At 33.1% G+C, this 13,018-nt stretch overlaps 1 protein-coding gene across 4 annotated transcripts; it reads right to left on the bottom strand.

Annotated features, from left to right (window-relative positions):
* Nucleotides 1–1,474: 1,474 nt before the first annotated feature.
* On the bottom strand, nt 1,475–11,423 carry LOC107422559 (uncharacterized). Of its 4 annotated transcripts, XM_016032022.4 has the most exons (18): nt 10,927–11,410; nt 10,576–10,634; nt 10,322–10,403; nt 10,108–10,175; nt 9,107–9,176; nt 8,722–8,803; nt 8,341–8,405; nt 6,856–7,902; nt 6,652–6,714; nt 6,522–6,568; nt 5,922–5,967; nt 5,726–5,808; nt 4,651–4,764; nt 4,126–4,207; nt 3,460–3,585; nt 2,753–2,833; nt 1,985–2,110; nt 1,475–1,783 (listed from the first exon to the last, which is right to left on the bottom strand). In XM_016032022.4, exons 1-18 carry the CDS (start codon nt 11,227–11,229, stop codon nt 1,706–1,708), a joined length of 2,622 nt encoding a protein of 873 aa, XP_015887508.3. In that variant the 5' UTR covers nt 11,230–11,410; the 3' UTR covers nt 1,475–1,705. The 4 variants fall into 4 exon arrangements, with proteins under 4 accessions (XP_015887508.3, XP_024931688.3, XP_024931689.2 ...); XM_025075920.3 differs by lacking the exons at nt 8,341–8,405; nt 8,722–8,803; XM_025075921.3 differs by lacking the exons at nt 10,576–10,634; nt 10,927–11,410 and having other exon boundaries at nt 10,290–10,401.
* Nucleotides 11,424–13,018: the final 1,595 nt, after the last annotated feature.

The raw sequence follows: 13,018 nt of genomic DNA, 5'->3' as shown, positions 1-13,018 counted from the left end.
CTCAAAAAGCTTTCTTTCGTTGACCTTCTCCGTTTCAAAACAATATCTTCATCATCTTTGATGCTTCAGAACTCCTATATATCTTCCCCCACATTACACTCCATGTCTGATGCTTCCTAGTGACCAAGAAGGCGAATCCTATTCTCGCTGCTTCTTCAGTCTCACCGAGAAAAAGATTTATAAGATTAACAATGTCTTCACAGGCTCTCATAACGTGTTCCAAGGCTTTTGGAAATGTGTTCGGTGTGTGGGATCTTCATACAGTTGGTTGATAATTTCATATGAAAACCAAAACCCATCTCTCCTTAATCCATTTTCAGGTGCTAAAATTGAACTTCCATCATCATTAACCGAAAGTCTAGTAATACCCTTTATCCCCTTAGCGTGATAAGAAATTCTGAGTTTGTGAGAATTGAGAAAGCCTTCCTTACCTCCAATCCTTCTCGTACTCAAAAACTTCAAAGGTGTGATAATATACAGAGGCTATCAACTTGCATTCCATAAGTATGAAGAAAATGCATGGACTACCATGAAAAATGGTACAAATAAAAGCTACTTGGATATTATATACCATAATGGCATGCTCTATGCTTCAACTTCAAGGACACTTGAAGTTTGGAACTTTGACAATCCTTTTCCCACAAAAGTTTCAAGCTACGAACGTTCTAGGCCTGCATTGATGGTAGCTAGATACAGATACGATTTTGAGAAATATGGATATTACTCATATATGGTGGAATCATTGGGGGAGTTTTTTTTTTTTTGGTCTAGTTCTAGAAAGATTCTACTCTAGGCTCAAAAAATGGCCTTCATAACTTTTTTATTTATAATTTCAATTTCAATGAGAGTCGATTGGAAGAACAGAAAACTTTGTTGGGTCGCGAGATTTTCCAGAATGCCGAGAAAATTCAATATAATTAGCTCATGGTGAATTTTATAACAGCTCAAACCACCCGCATGAGATATTGTCTGCTTTGGACCCAGCCCACACAGTTTTACTTTCTCTCATGGGAACGTATCTCAGGGGAACCCCTCTTAGGGCCAGCGTCCCTGCTGGTACACCGATCCGGATACTAGCTTTGATACCAACTATGATAGTCCAGACCACCCACATGAGATATTATCTGCTTTGGATCTAACCTGCACGGTTTTACTTTCCCTCATGGGAACTCGTCTAAAAGAAAATGTATCTATACCTTCTTATAAGGCATGCTTCATTTTCCTTTCCAACCGATGTGGGATCTCACAATTTGGACTACACAAGCTATAGAAAAATAATGTTATGGAACCTTTCTGTAATTCGGGTAAGAGTAAGAATATGTCGCCATCTTCTTGGATTGTTTCTAAAATATAACTGCTATTATTGTAAGCATTCTACTTGTGGTAGTAAATAGCTTATTAATATTTGTGTATATATATATATATATATATATATATCTAAGTATACTTCTCTCTATCAAATCCTATTCCTATGTGAAACTAATATCTACAATTTGATATGTTTATTGAAATACATTATCTATGCATGCCTAGCAATGTTATGTCTATAAGTTGGACTGTAGTAAGGAAAGATTTTCAAGTACAATTCAATGTACTTAAGGATAATATAACAGGGGAAAAAAAAAAAAAAAAAAGAAAGAATCATGATGCAATCATATACCATTGCTATACAAAATATTAACACAAGTAAGTATTACTAGAGATGCTAAATCTCAGTTGATTGTTGGCTGTCTCCTTCATTGGAGTTGAACCTTGCAACAGTTTGGTAATTAGATCTCACATTCTGGTAAAAATAAATAAAAATGGCTCAGAACCCAACTAAAGTTACAACAACAATGACAATTAATGAATAATTGAACAGGAAAACATTCTGAAAATTATCAAGATTTTGAAGTAATATGTTGCAATCAGTTTAATGAATAAAAATTTTATCCAAAAAAAAAAAAAAAAAGAAAAAAAGAAAAGAAGAAAGGGTGAAATTTACCTCTAGTAATGTGATGTAATAGAAATCCTCCATATGTTGCATAAGTGCACTGCCATCTCTGATTGATCGGAATATGTTTATTTCGGTTTGTAGTATTTTTTCAACAAGTTCCTTCTCACCCTTCATCTGTATATAATGAAGTCAGCAATTTTGTTGTCGAAATAGAAAAAGCTATATATTTGGAGATAAAAATATCAACTCATTGAAGAAGGATCTCCAGCTCTTAGAAGATTGCTAAAGATGAATACTAGGAATCTCATCAAAGAATGATCTCCAGCTTTTTGAAGATTGCTAAAGATGAATACTAGGAATCTTAAAAATCTGATGGTAAGCACTAAAAATTTTACAATAAATATAACTATATTTCAAGACTATCTTCCAGAAAGCAACAGAATAGGATTGAGATCATTATCAATATGTGGGTTATGCCTAGTTCATTTCACTTTCATGGGATTCCTTGAACTCTGCATTGGTGTGTTATTTGGATACAGTTTTTACAAAGCCACAGTGGGATATCAGAGGATAGATTTAGAGATCCAGTTAGACTTGAAGATGAAATATGCTACACCTATTTCTCTCCATCCACGGGCTCAAACAAAATGCTCGAAACACAAGTACACACAAAGTCAAATTTAAAACCATGCACAGTGAAGTTGAAAATGTTAACATCAATGCATCAGCACATCCATACTCATTTTGATGACATAACATAACAACAAATATTGATGTAGAAAAAATATAGCCAAAAAGAGATTAAAAAGTACGTACAAATTCACTGACAAGTACATCTGGTGTGGACTCCCCAAGCACATCACCCTGGTAATCATCTCCCATAAGCTCCAAATTTTCCTGGATAGCAGATGTTGCATTTATACATGATGTTATAGAAGGGAAAAAAAAGATACAGATTGGAATCATAAAATGTAGCATAAACTCCAGCTTTTGTTGTTGACGGTTACCAGAGAAAAATGAGAAATGGGTAAGAGAATTTATGTTCCCTTGGGACACGAATTTGATTGGTTCGTTCACAGGAATGCATCCAGATAATGAGGAACATCCTTTAAGAGTAAGCGCTGGTAAAAGCACTTAATGAGAAGTGAAGAAAACAATCACATACTCCAATATGCTAAATATTCCTCAGAAAGGACAGAGAGATTGGTAGACCTTAAAAACACAGGTCAAAAATGGCTCAAAAAGGCTTTCAAACAATTGAACTTGAGTGATGCTCAAAGGAACTCTAAACTAAGAACCTAAGCATTCTCCGGTGTCATATAGAATTTCTCTTTGAAATTTATTCTCAGAACCCAGCCACCTAACATGATGACTCCATTTTGTTTTCATCAATAATAAATATATATAGCACAGGCCATTAATATTCATCAGGTCAGCTAGTCAAATGGCTTGAACTCAGTTTCATGAATTTTGGCATATAAAAAGAGAAATGATCGGTCAATAAAACCGATAGAGCTACCTACCAAAGCATTTCTTAGATCGCCTGCTGCTAAATAAACAGGTTGAGCTACATGACAATAGCCCATCAAGCGCGGAACTGTAGGTATAATGTCTCTGTGGTTTACAACTCTCCAGCTATCTTTAACTTTCTGCAAATGCAAATGGCAAAAGTTATGTAGACATTCGCCAATAAACATATAGCTTCCAATAAGAGTAATTGAGAAACCAATCACTATTGTGTGAGAATGATTTCTATCTGACAGACTTAATATTATGGGTGGGTGGGGTTGTGCCTGTGGGAGAGGAACTGTTGCACATAAAAATGTGGTTCATCTGTGTGTTGCAGAGAGAAAAGAGAGGTCAACAACATATATTTACATTTTGGTATGTCTGGCAGTGGTAAGCATTTTTTGTAGCGCTATAGTAAGTTGGTAGCTAAGAAATGGGCCAGAATTCAGCCTTCTGAATTCCGATTGGTGACTGACAGAAAATGTGATTTTCCAACCAGAAATGACTTCAACAGAAACATAAAGAGTCATGGGGAAAAAGGAGAAGATGCTATTTACCCAAAGTGTCATTCAAGAACTTAAAAAAGTTAAGTAGAGATAGAAGGAGCCATTGTAAAAGAAAGGAGACAATGTCTTTGCGTCATAATGAAAGATAAATACTCATAAATATGTTTTTGTTACCTGATTATAAACTTCTGCAAATCTTCTGTTACCAACTCTAGGAGATCCAAAGTTATACATGGTCACAGAAATCGCCCCACGCCTAATATGCAGAAATATAGAACATTATGTTTAATTATATTGAATTTACTATCTTCTAATTATGTCATATTTAATATATTTTCGCATTAAACAATAATAAGATATCTGGTTTCAGATTACACGGGCTCACAACTTTCTGGAATATCCAACTATTATAAAAAGGTCATATGCAGCTTTATACTGGAATATAATTAATGTAGATGACTAAGCTAAGTTACATGGACTCTTCACTTTACCCTGTACTCATCTGCCAACAGAATATGGCCTTATTGCCTTGATAAGGTATGATATGACTAGCATACACTCGAATATGCAGAAATACTTGGGACGAAAGAAATTTGATACTTAGACTGGAGATGTATCATCCTCAAGTTTATGTACCGTGGAAGCAGGCAGATATTAGCATACATCTAATAATTTAACTGGTTTGGAAGAAAAACTCACTTTGCCAGTTGGCTTGACGAAAGTTCAAGAGCAAGAAGGGTAGCCAATGCACCACCTAGACTATGTCCGGTCACATAAACATGCCATTTGGGTAGTGGATCAGCATTATCTTCACTGTCATACAAAAACACATTGGTTTTGCTTAATGAATTGGAAGCAAAGAATAGGATTTCATAATACATATGCGTTATAAAGTGAAAGAAAATCAATTAAGTGCTCAACTTATACCAAAAGATTTTCCTTTATGTCCAAGTCAAATAATGTCCTGCAATATAACTTCTCTCCCTGTTGTTATTTTTTTTGTTTTTTCCCTTTAAAAATTATATAATTAAGAGAACTTGACAAGCAAGAGGATTCAACTATATATGATTACAAAGAAAGAAGACGTATGATGACATCCACTTTATAAAATCAACACAATCAAATCTGACTCAATTACATAACATATCAAATGAAATACTTGTTTCAACTTTAAATGATTACAAAGAAAGAAAACGTATTACTATATTCAGTTTATAGAGTCTGTACAATCAAATCTGACTTAATTTATATCATATCAAATGAAATACTTGTTTCAAAGATACATTAAAGATGATATGTTGTTATTGACGATCAAGTTATAATGTCAATCAAATGTAATGTCAAACTTCCATTTATTATTATTATTATTATTATTTTGTACCTTTTCTTTTCTTTTACTTAATACAATATCTGTATTGGAGGATGACAACTAACTTGTAGAAGGCATAAAATAATAAATGAAAACAGCAAGCAATAAATTGAGAGCAGGCAAATCAAATATTTTTAATATCATATTTAAGTTTGTCGAAACTTTATGCAAATTTATGTTTGATATAACTTTAAATGATACTAGAAGCAGTAAAATCTGCAGAAAGTTGACAGAAAGTATAGGATTATTCAAGCAAAAGTACATGAAAAAATCCTAATATAAATTAGTTCCACACAACTATTTCACATATCAACTCTCCTATGATAGGTTCTACCATCAAGAATAAAGAAATCAGTTTCATGCTAAGACCTAAGATATATAAATCTGAATGCAAGCATAACTTACAGATTATAACCAATAGCCAATTTAATGAGAGAGATGATCCTTATCCTGACTGAATCATATGCACTTAAAAAACCGCTGTGAACCTGAAATAGCTTTATCACAATTAGTATATGTAAAAGTTGGTCTTGTTTGTTTCAAAAAACCCTTTCACATGGTAAATACCACTTAATATACAGTTTATGAATCAGTTGCTCACCTGAACTTCTTGCTTGAAGTCTCCGCCTATCCTTTCAGGATTTAGCCTATAAAATATATGAACTCATGTCAAAATTATAAGATCTAAACTTAGATTTTGGAAAAGAAAAACCAAACTGGCAAAGAAAGATAGTGTATGTGAAATTATTTCTAACACCAGAGGGCAAATATGCTCCTCAAGACAAGATTTGCTTGCATGCAGTATGAGCAGGAAGATATCTTAGGAAGAATAATTGCAATAATCGCTGCCCTAAATATAAAACTTACCAATCATAGTAGCATATTTTTTTCTACCAAATTACCATGCAACTACTTATTTCTTTGCTGTTTAGCTAAAAGCTAATTTGAAATACAATTGAACTGTTTTTGCTGTCAACCAATGGAGTATTATTCTGTTCTGAATAATGATGTGACAATTTATATAACATAAAGGAAACCTCAACACTAACAGTAGCTGCCAACTTTTTTTTTTTTTTTGGGGACCAATAGCCGCTAAATCAATAAGGTTGCAATATCAGTTATGTTGCCACAAATGAGCTCTAAAAAAATGCACTTTTAATCATGAAACAAGTAATAACTTGGATAAATGAATAGATATTACCCAGCAGGAACCAACATTAGATCCGTTCTCAAGTCTTTCCATCTTGCCTGAAAAATTCAATATGTAAGCTTTTAAGAAATTAACATGTATGATATATCACAACTTCACGAACAATAGCGATATGAATTACCTGTTCTGTTCCCCGAAAAGCAATAACTAATCTTCTCCGCACAGAATCTCGCCAAATTGCCACCTGCAGCATGCTATAATTTAGTTATTCATAGAATATAATCCTTAAAACCAGCAATTAAGGTTTCACCACATACACCTCTTGTATTCTAAGAATTTTAGAGAAATATAACAAAAAGAAAGTCTCTATAAAAGAAAGCATTACTTGTGTGTCAGTTGTTGAATTATCTAAGAAACATATCTTCTCAAATTCAGATTTTATAAAACTTGGATGTCCCAGTGAAGTAGCAAGCATTGCCCAAGCCTCCATGGCAGTTTCTGCAGTTGAAAAGAGTGCTTTCATCTCCTTGGCTTTATTTTCATCCAACAGTGATCCATCTTGTAAGCTACCAAGCTCCCCCCTCTTGGAATATTTTAAAATACCATCTTTCACATTGGAAGCATCCTCTTGCTTAGAGTCACCCTTTCCAAAAAGACGTGCTTCCCTATTTGATTTAGAAACTGCAGCAGTCAAAACCATTAATGCACCTAAAACAGAATCGGTTTGCCTCAATAGATCCTCTGTTGCTTTCCTTATATCTGGTAGTGAAGACTGAATCGTGTTAATGGCAAGTGATCCATTTTCTTTATCTTTATCATCATCCATTCCATCTGGAGTTGCAAGTCCTGATTCAATATAGCCTGCTTCGGCTATCCTTCTTGACTGTAAACCAATTCTATTTAATAAGTCATATCCATCCCACTTCAGTTTATCCATAATTGGGAGATCAAGTTTCTGAACAACATTTTGATTGATAACATTTGCAAAGTTCTTCCAGAAATGCTTATCCGATTGCATTTCCTCACCAATTTTTTTTACTGGAACAGGGGCATCTCCATTGCCCACTCCATCATAGTCTCTGTTAAAATCCTCTAAATTGTTCCCGATATCTTCACTTGTGCCTTTCGAAGGGTCGTCAACAGTAATCTCCATCTGTGTAGAAATGTCTGTCAGAAGTGTAAGATTATTAGATTCTCCACTGCCTTCTGTGGTAGCACTGTTTAAAAGCTTATCCTTCCCAAGGTATGCATCATTGAAGGACCTCAACTGCCCAAAAGCATATTCCACAAACTCGCGTGCTTGGACAGTTTCCGAGCCAACAAACTTTTGAAAAGCAGCCTCAAAACCCTTTTGACGCAAAAATTCTGAAACAAATGGGACCCTCCACCACTTCTTTTCCTCCTCAATTTCATCAAAAGTTTTATACTTCACCTGAAACCTCACCATTAGAAATACAGCTCAGAATATTAAGTTGAAAAATTAACATGTTGGAAACATAGATCTTACAAGTTTATAAGTGTCTATGAAGCAATTTTGGAAAACTTAGAGAAACACACACGCACACACGCACACACACACACAAATGTTGTAGTGAAAAATAAATAAACAAATAAAGGACAATTAAAGAGAACAAGGAGATCACTGAGTTAAGGAGAAAACTAAATTATGTCAGTACCCTTATCAAGTGCACTTAAAAAATAGTAATTAGATTGTAAATTAAAAAAAAAAAAAAATTAAAAACACTTTTATGCAATTATCAGTAGTTGAAACAAATAGGAAACGATAATGTTGCAAATAGGAAACGCTGCAAGGTTCTTCTTCTCCCTGGAACTCTGTACCAATTGAAATTTTGCTTCACCAGAAACTTACCTCTAATTGTAACATTCCCCCACCTCCCATTCCTTCCAATTCAACCACTACCTCATGCGAGTTCCCTAGCAAAAACACAGTTTTTTTATTTTTTAATCATCTTGAAAACAAAATTTTGCATCTGTCGTTTCAATTTAAGCTGCTCAACATTAGACATCTTTCCTATTTATGTTCCTGGAACCACAACTTCAACTCAAACTAAAGGGCAATGCATGATAATAGCCCTACTGGCAATTAACATAGTTGGAGTATATTACAAAAAGCATAATGACACGTTTGCTTGGACTAAAAGAGAAAACAACTCCCTTTAAATATATTGCAGCATAATAATCCAATTAGTTTAAACATCAATGTCATGAAAGAGATTCATTGGACGCTCACCATCAAAGACATGTTCAAGACTGATGCCTGCATTCCCCATGCGTTTATGTGGAGTTACAAGGTTTGCATCCCAAGCTGCAATCTAAAATCTTACCCACTTGTTAGCTAACTAGAAACAACGAAGAAATTAAACTCCACAACCAACACTTCAAAGTAATTCAACTACGGGCACATCCTTTTTCAACTTAATTGTCCTAAGCAACTGAGAATCACTTCCCAAAAGAGGCATTCAATAAATGTATAATAATAAAGCAGCAAAGTTTTAACTAAAAGAAAACCACAAGCTTGTAATTTCAAGAAGCTAAAAGATAGGCTAGAGAGAGACAAGACTAGATCTTTGTGAAAGAAAAATTATATCGTAGATTCAACAAGGTTGCATAGTGACCTGAAGATTTTTGTTTGGCAGCTGCTTGATATTGAAAGTGAAGTCCTCATTCCACGTTGGCTCTTTTGTCCTGTCAATAATTAAACATTTGCACTAATCAAACCGATAAGTTGGGACAATTGACAATTCCATGGTTTCTGCATCAACTGAACTTGAGGCCATATTATATCATGAAAAAAAAATATATATGTATAGCTCTTAGATTTTCATTTTTTCTTGGACAACAGCTCTTACATTTGATGGCAATATTACCAGAAAGTCCATGGTTTCTAACCAATTAGACAGTTCAATATTCTTGAATTAACAAGTTTATTCTATGCTAAATATTCCCACCGGAAAATCCCAAGAAAAAAAATTTAAATCAAATGTAACTGTTAAGTTTTTAAGTAATAATGATCACTTTCCAGAGGTGCTTTAGAATCAAGTACTAAGAAGGAAATTGCACTACACACAATATTCAAAAAAGCTTTTTAACAAAAACATATTCTATTAAAATATAATAATTGTAAGGTTGAATAGATACAGACATACATGTATATTTATGTTCATATGATTGGATATCCTATTTTTCCCTTCTACACCAAACCTCATATAAAGAGAAATTTAAATTATCATCACACAAATAAGAAGGTAATCTCTTCCCTCATAGGCCTTTCCCTGGAGGGTAGAGTCCATGATGGGAATTATTCTCTACTCCTTAAACGTGAACATCATGAGCTATGGTAATATTGTTAAGTAATAATTATGTAACCGCTATTCTTGAATAATAACATATACCTTATTATGTAAGACTAAGTCCAGATGTAAGATCATTCTTTTACTATACAAGACAAAGATGGTCTATAGCAAGATATTTCTGAGAAATTTGACCCAAAAGAAATGTATCTCTATGAATCATGAAGATTCTTATTTTTCCAAGTCTCTAGAAGTTTTCACAAATAAATTTGGAAATACCAAGAATTTACCCCATTTAAATAAAATTGGAAATTCCAAGAATTTACCCCCATTTAATCTGGCTTTTGACTACTTGACCGTCCAATTGCATGACGACATAAGGATCACTAGTCCCCTGAGACAACATAAAAATTGTAACCGTAAAACAAAACAACTTCTAAATGAAAACATCAAGTATAGAGACAATAGAACAGAAAATTATTTGTCACGTAAAAAGTCACAGCTAAACCTCAACACAAATTGCCTGAAAGTTCAACCCACCCATGGGTCCATGGCAGGAAGATTGAAACCCTTTTGCAATTTTACAAACAATTGGCCATCATATATATCACGTACAAATGACCTGCAATGATAAAACTCAAATTTCATCACTGATGAAAGTTTATGAATTTAATAACCATTTTGCTTGTAATTTTGTTTTGAGTTGTGTTCATGGCAACAAAATAACTAAAATATTTTCATAAAAAAAAAATAAAAAAGAAACAGCTTAATTTTTATAGTAAGGAATTGCATACTCTGACAGATAGACTGTCTTGCAATCTGCAGCATCAACTTCTCGCCTACCAACATTTTCCTGAGCAAAGCATAGCCAAAGAAAATCAATCCCAATTAAAAACATATGGGATTCTTCTAGTAATTTTCTTTTAAACCCATTTCACCCATTCAATTAGCTAGAACGCACTTGAAAATGATCGCCATTATTACAAGTTTTCCAAAATTTTCTTTTTTTATACTTAAGTATCGGCCAACTCAACAGCAAATTTTTCTTTCCTTTCCTTTTGCCCCAAGTTTCCTAGTAACCAAACAAAACCCTTCAAAAAAAAAAAAATCAATAAAATGGAAATATGCCAAAGAAAGATTTATACGGGAGGGCTAGTATAGGCCTCGAATGCAAAACCGGCAAGAATAACAGCCAGATTGATATCGAACGGAGGCCGTTCGATTTCTTCCTCAACCGAAACCTTTCCAATCTCCGTACCAGCTTTGCATGGGCAAAATTTGCCTCTGAAGTTTACTCTGGAAGCCAAAACCCTAACTTTCCTAGAAACCGAGGGTGCCGAGAAACGCTGAGAGAGCTTACGGTTTCTTAGATAATAGAGTGTCGATGGGAGTGAAGAGAAACAGCGGTGAAATTGGAGATGGTGATGATGGGTTTGCAGAGAAGCCATGGATGAGAGAGAGAGAGAGAGAGAGAGAGAGCTGTGGAGCAGAGGGAGAGTAAAGGAAGTGAGCTTTTTGCGAAGTGTGGACGGAAGTGGCAGATGTGTAATTATGGAAGACGAAAGAGGATGATTTGGTGAATTGTGAATGTGGATTGCCTTATTGTGTACGTCCACGTAAGTGGAGAAGAAGCTCTGAGAAGAGCCAAGTCGTTTCCCGGTTGATGACAGTTATGGCTCTGAAAGCCAACGGTCTATTTTTTAAAATTTTTATATTTTTATTCTTATTTTTAGCACGATGTCCTGGTTATTAAAATCTTTAATTATTATTAATAAACAAACACAATTTATTGACTGTTCCTTTTCAGTGTATGTCAAAAAAAAAAAAAATTGATAAATTATGATGACAAAAGTGTTATAAAATACAATAATATTTACATCAATTTGATTTGGGTAGCAATTTTTGTCCTGAATAAAATGAATAAAGTTTCTTTTTTATTTTTTATTTTTTATTTATTTATTTTTTTTATAGGATGGGATATTAGTTTCTGTTGTGGTTTTCTAATTAACAATGATTTAAGCTGATATTTGTTTCTTTATTTATATAATTTCTCGTTTTGACAAAAAAAAAGGGGGTTATAAAATATAAAAATAATTAAAAAGCATATGATAAAATGTACTGTCATATTATTGTGCAATATGAAATTGTTATGGACATGATAAATAAAAAGCTTAATATTTAATAGAAAAAGAAAAGTCAAATAAAGATTCGAGTGAAAAGGACTTTAATTATTGATTTTGTCTTTTAGATATTGATTTAGAAAGAAAAAAAATAATGTTTTTCAAACACAAAATAGTGTTTAGACGATATATAATTCGATTGAATATTATAAATAGAAAAATACATAGAACAGAAAAGATAGGCAACCAAAAAAAAAAATGTTGGCTTATTTTGAAGGAAAAAAAATATGGATAATCATCCTTTTTTTTTTTTTTTGGATATTATAATTATTTAGGAGTGTTATAGGTATTAATTTGTATGTGCCAAAAGTTATAAACCATTAAAATCAACCTAAAATCAAATTTTTATTTAATATTGAAACTCAAAAAATTTTCTTTAAAATTGATTCATTTAAATTTTGGATATCTTCAATACAATTGATTATGAAAGTTCTAAAATCATAGTCCTTCATGGATTATAATAGAATTAATTTGTTCTGTTAATAGATAGTCGTTGTGGCATTAAATATATACTCTGTTTCAAAAGAATTTATTTGTTTTTAATAGTTGCAGTTGCATTTAGTTCATACTCTGTTTCATAGACTTATTCACACCAATATCTCTTTGAAATATCTATCTTTCACCAATATATATATATATATTTGAAAAAAAATCGTTATAATTATCCTACTACTTGTATTTTAGAGAACCCACTATGTAAGTTGTCTATGTACCTTTGCTTCAATGAAATATCGTTCGCAGCAAATAAGAGTAGAGAAAGAAAAGAAACAAACACGAATCAACAGGCATTTTTTTTTTTTTGGCTGAAGTGAATCAATAGGCATTGAAACCAATGATATACCCAGCTTTTATATTTCTCATTCATAACCAACATCTTGTGCCTCATACATGAATAGCTCTCTCATACAGCTTTGGCATAAAAAGGTACAATTGCAAATATTAAAGATTTTTTTTCATCATTTACTACAATTAAGGTAGAGGGAAACTTGCTTGGAAAGCTTATAGATGAATATGTATATGTAGTCAGATCTGCCATAATAAAATTTATACTACAATA

This window comes from Ziziphus jujuba, chromosome 3 (genome assembly GCF_031755915.1).
Source record: "Ziziphus jujuba cultivar Dongzao chromosome 3, ASM3175591v1".
NCBI classification, from domain to species: domain Eukaryota; kingdom Viridiplantae; phylum Streptophyta; class Magnoliopsida; order Rosales; family Rhamnaceae; genus Ziziphus; species Ziziphus jujuba.
This window is presented reverse-complemented; position numbering and strand designations above follow the sequence as displayed.

What these genes read in the sequence shown, in the direction of transcription:
- LOC107422559 (XM_016032022.4), bottom strand. Translation starts at nt 11,229, where the DNA reads ATGGCTTCTCTGCAAACCCATCATCACCATCTCCAATTTCACCGCTGT. An exon ending in TGCCAAACAAAAATCTTCAG is followed by an intron (nt 8,804 to 9,106) that starts GTCACTATGCAA and finishes GTAAGATTTTAG; the next exon opens with ATTGCAGCTTGGGATGCAAA. An exon ending in TCGTCAAGCCAACTGGCAAA is followed by an intron (nt 4,208 to 4,650) that starts GTGAGTTTTTCT and finishes TCTGCATATTAG; the next exon opens with GCGTGGGGCGATTTCTGTGA.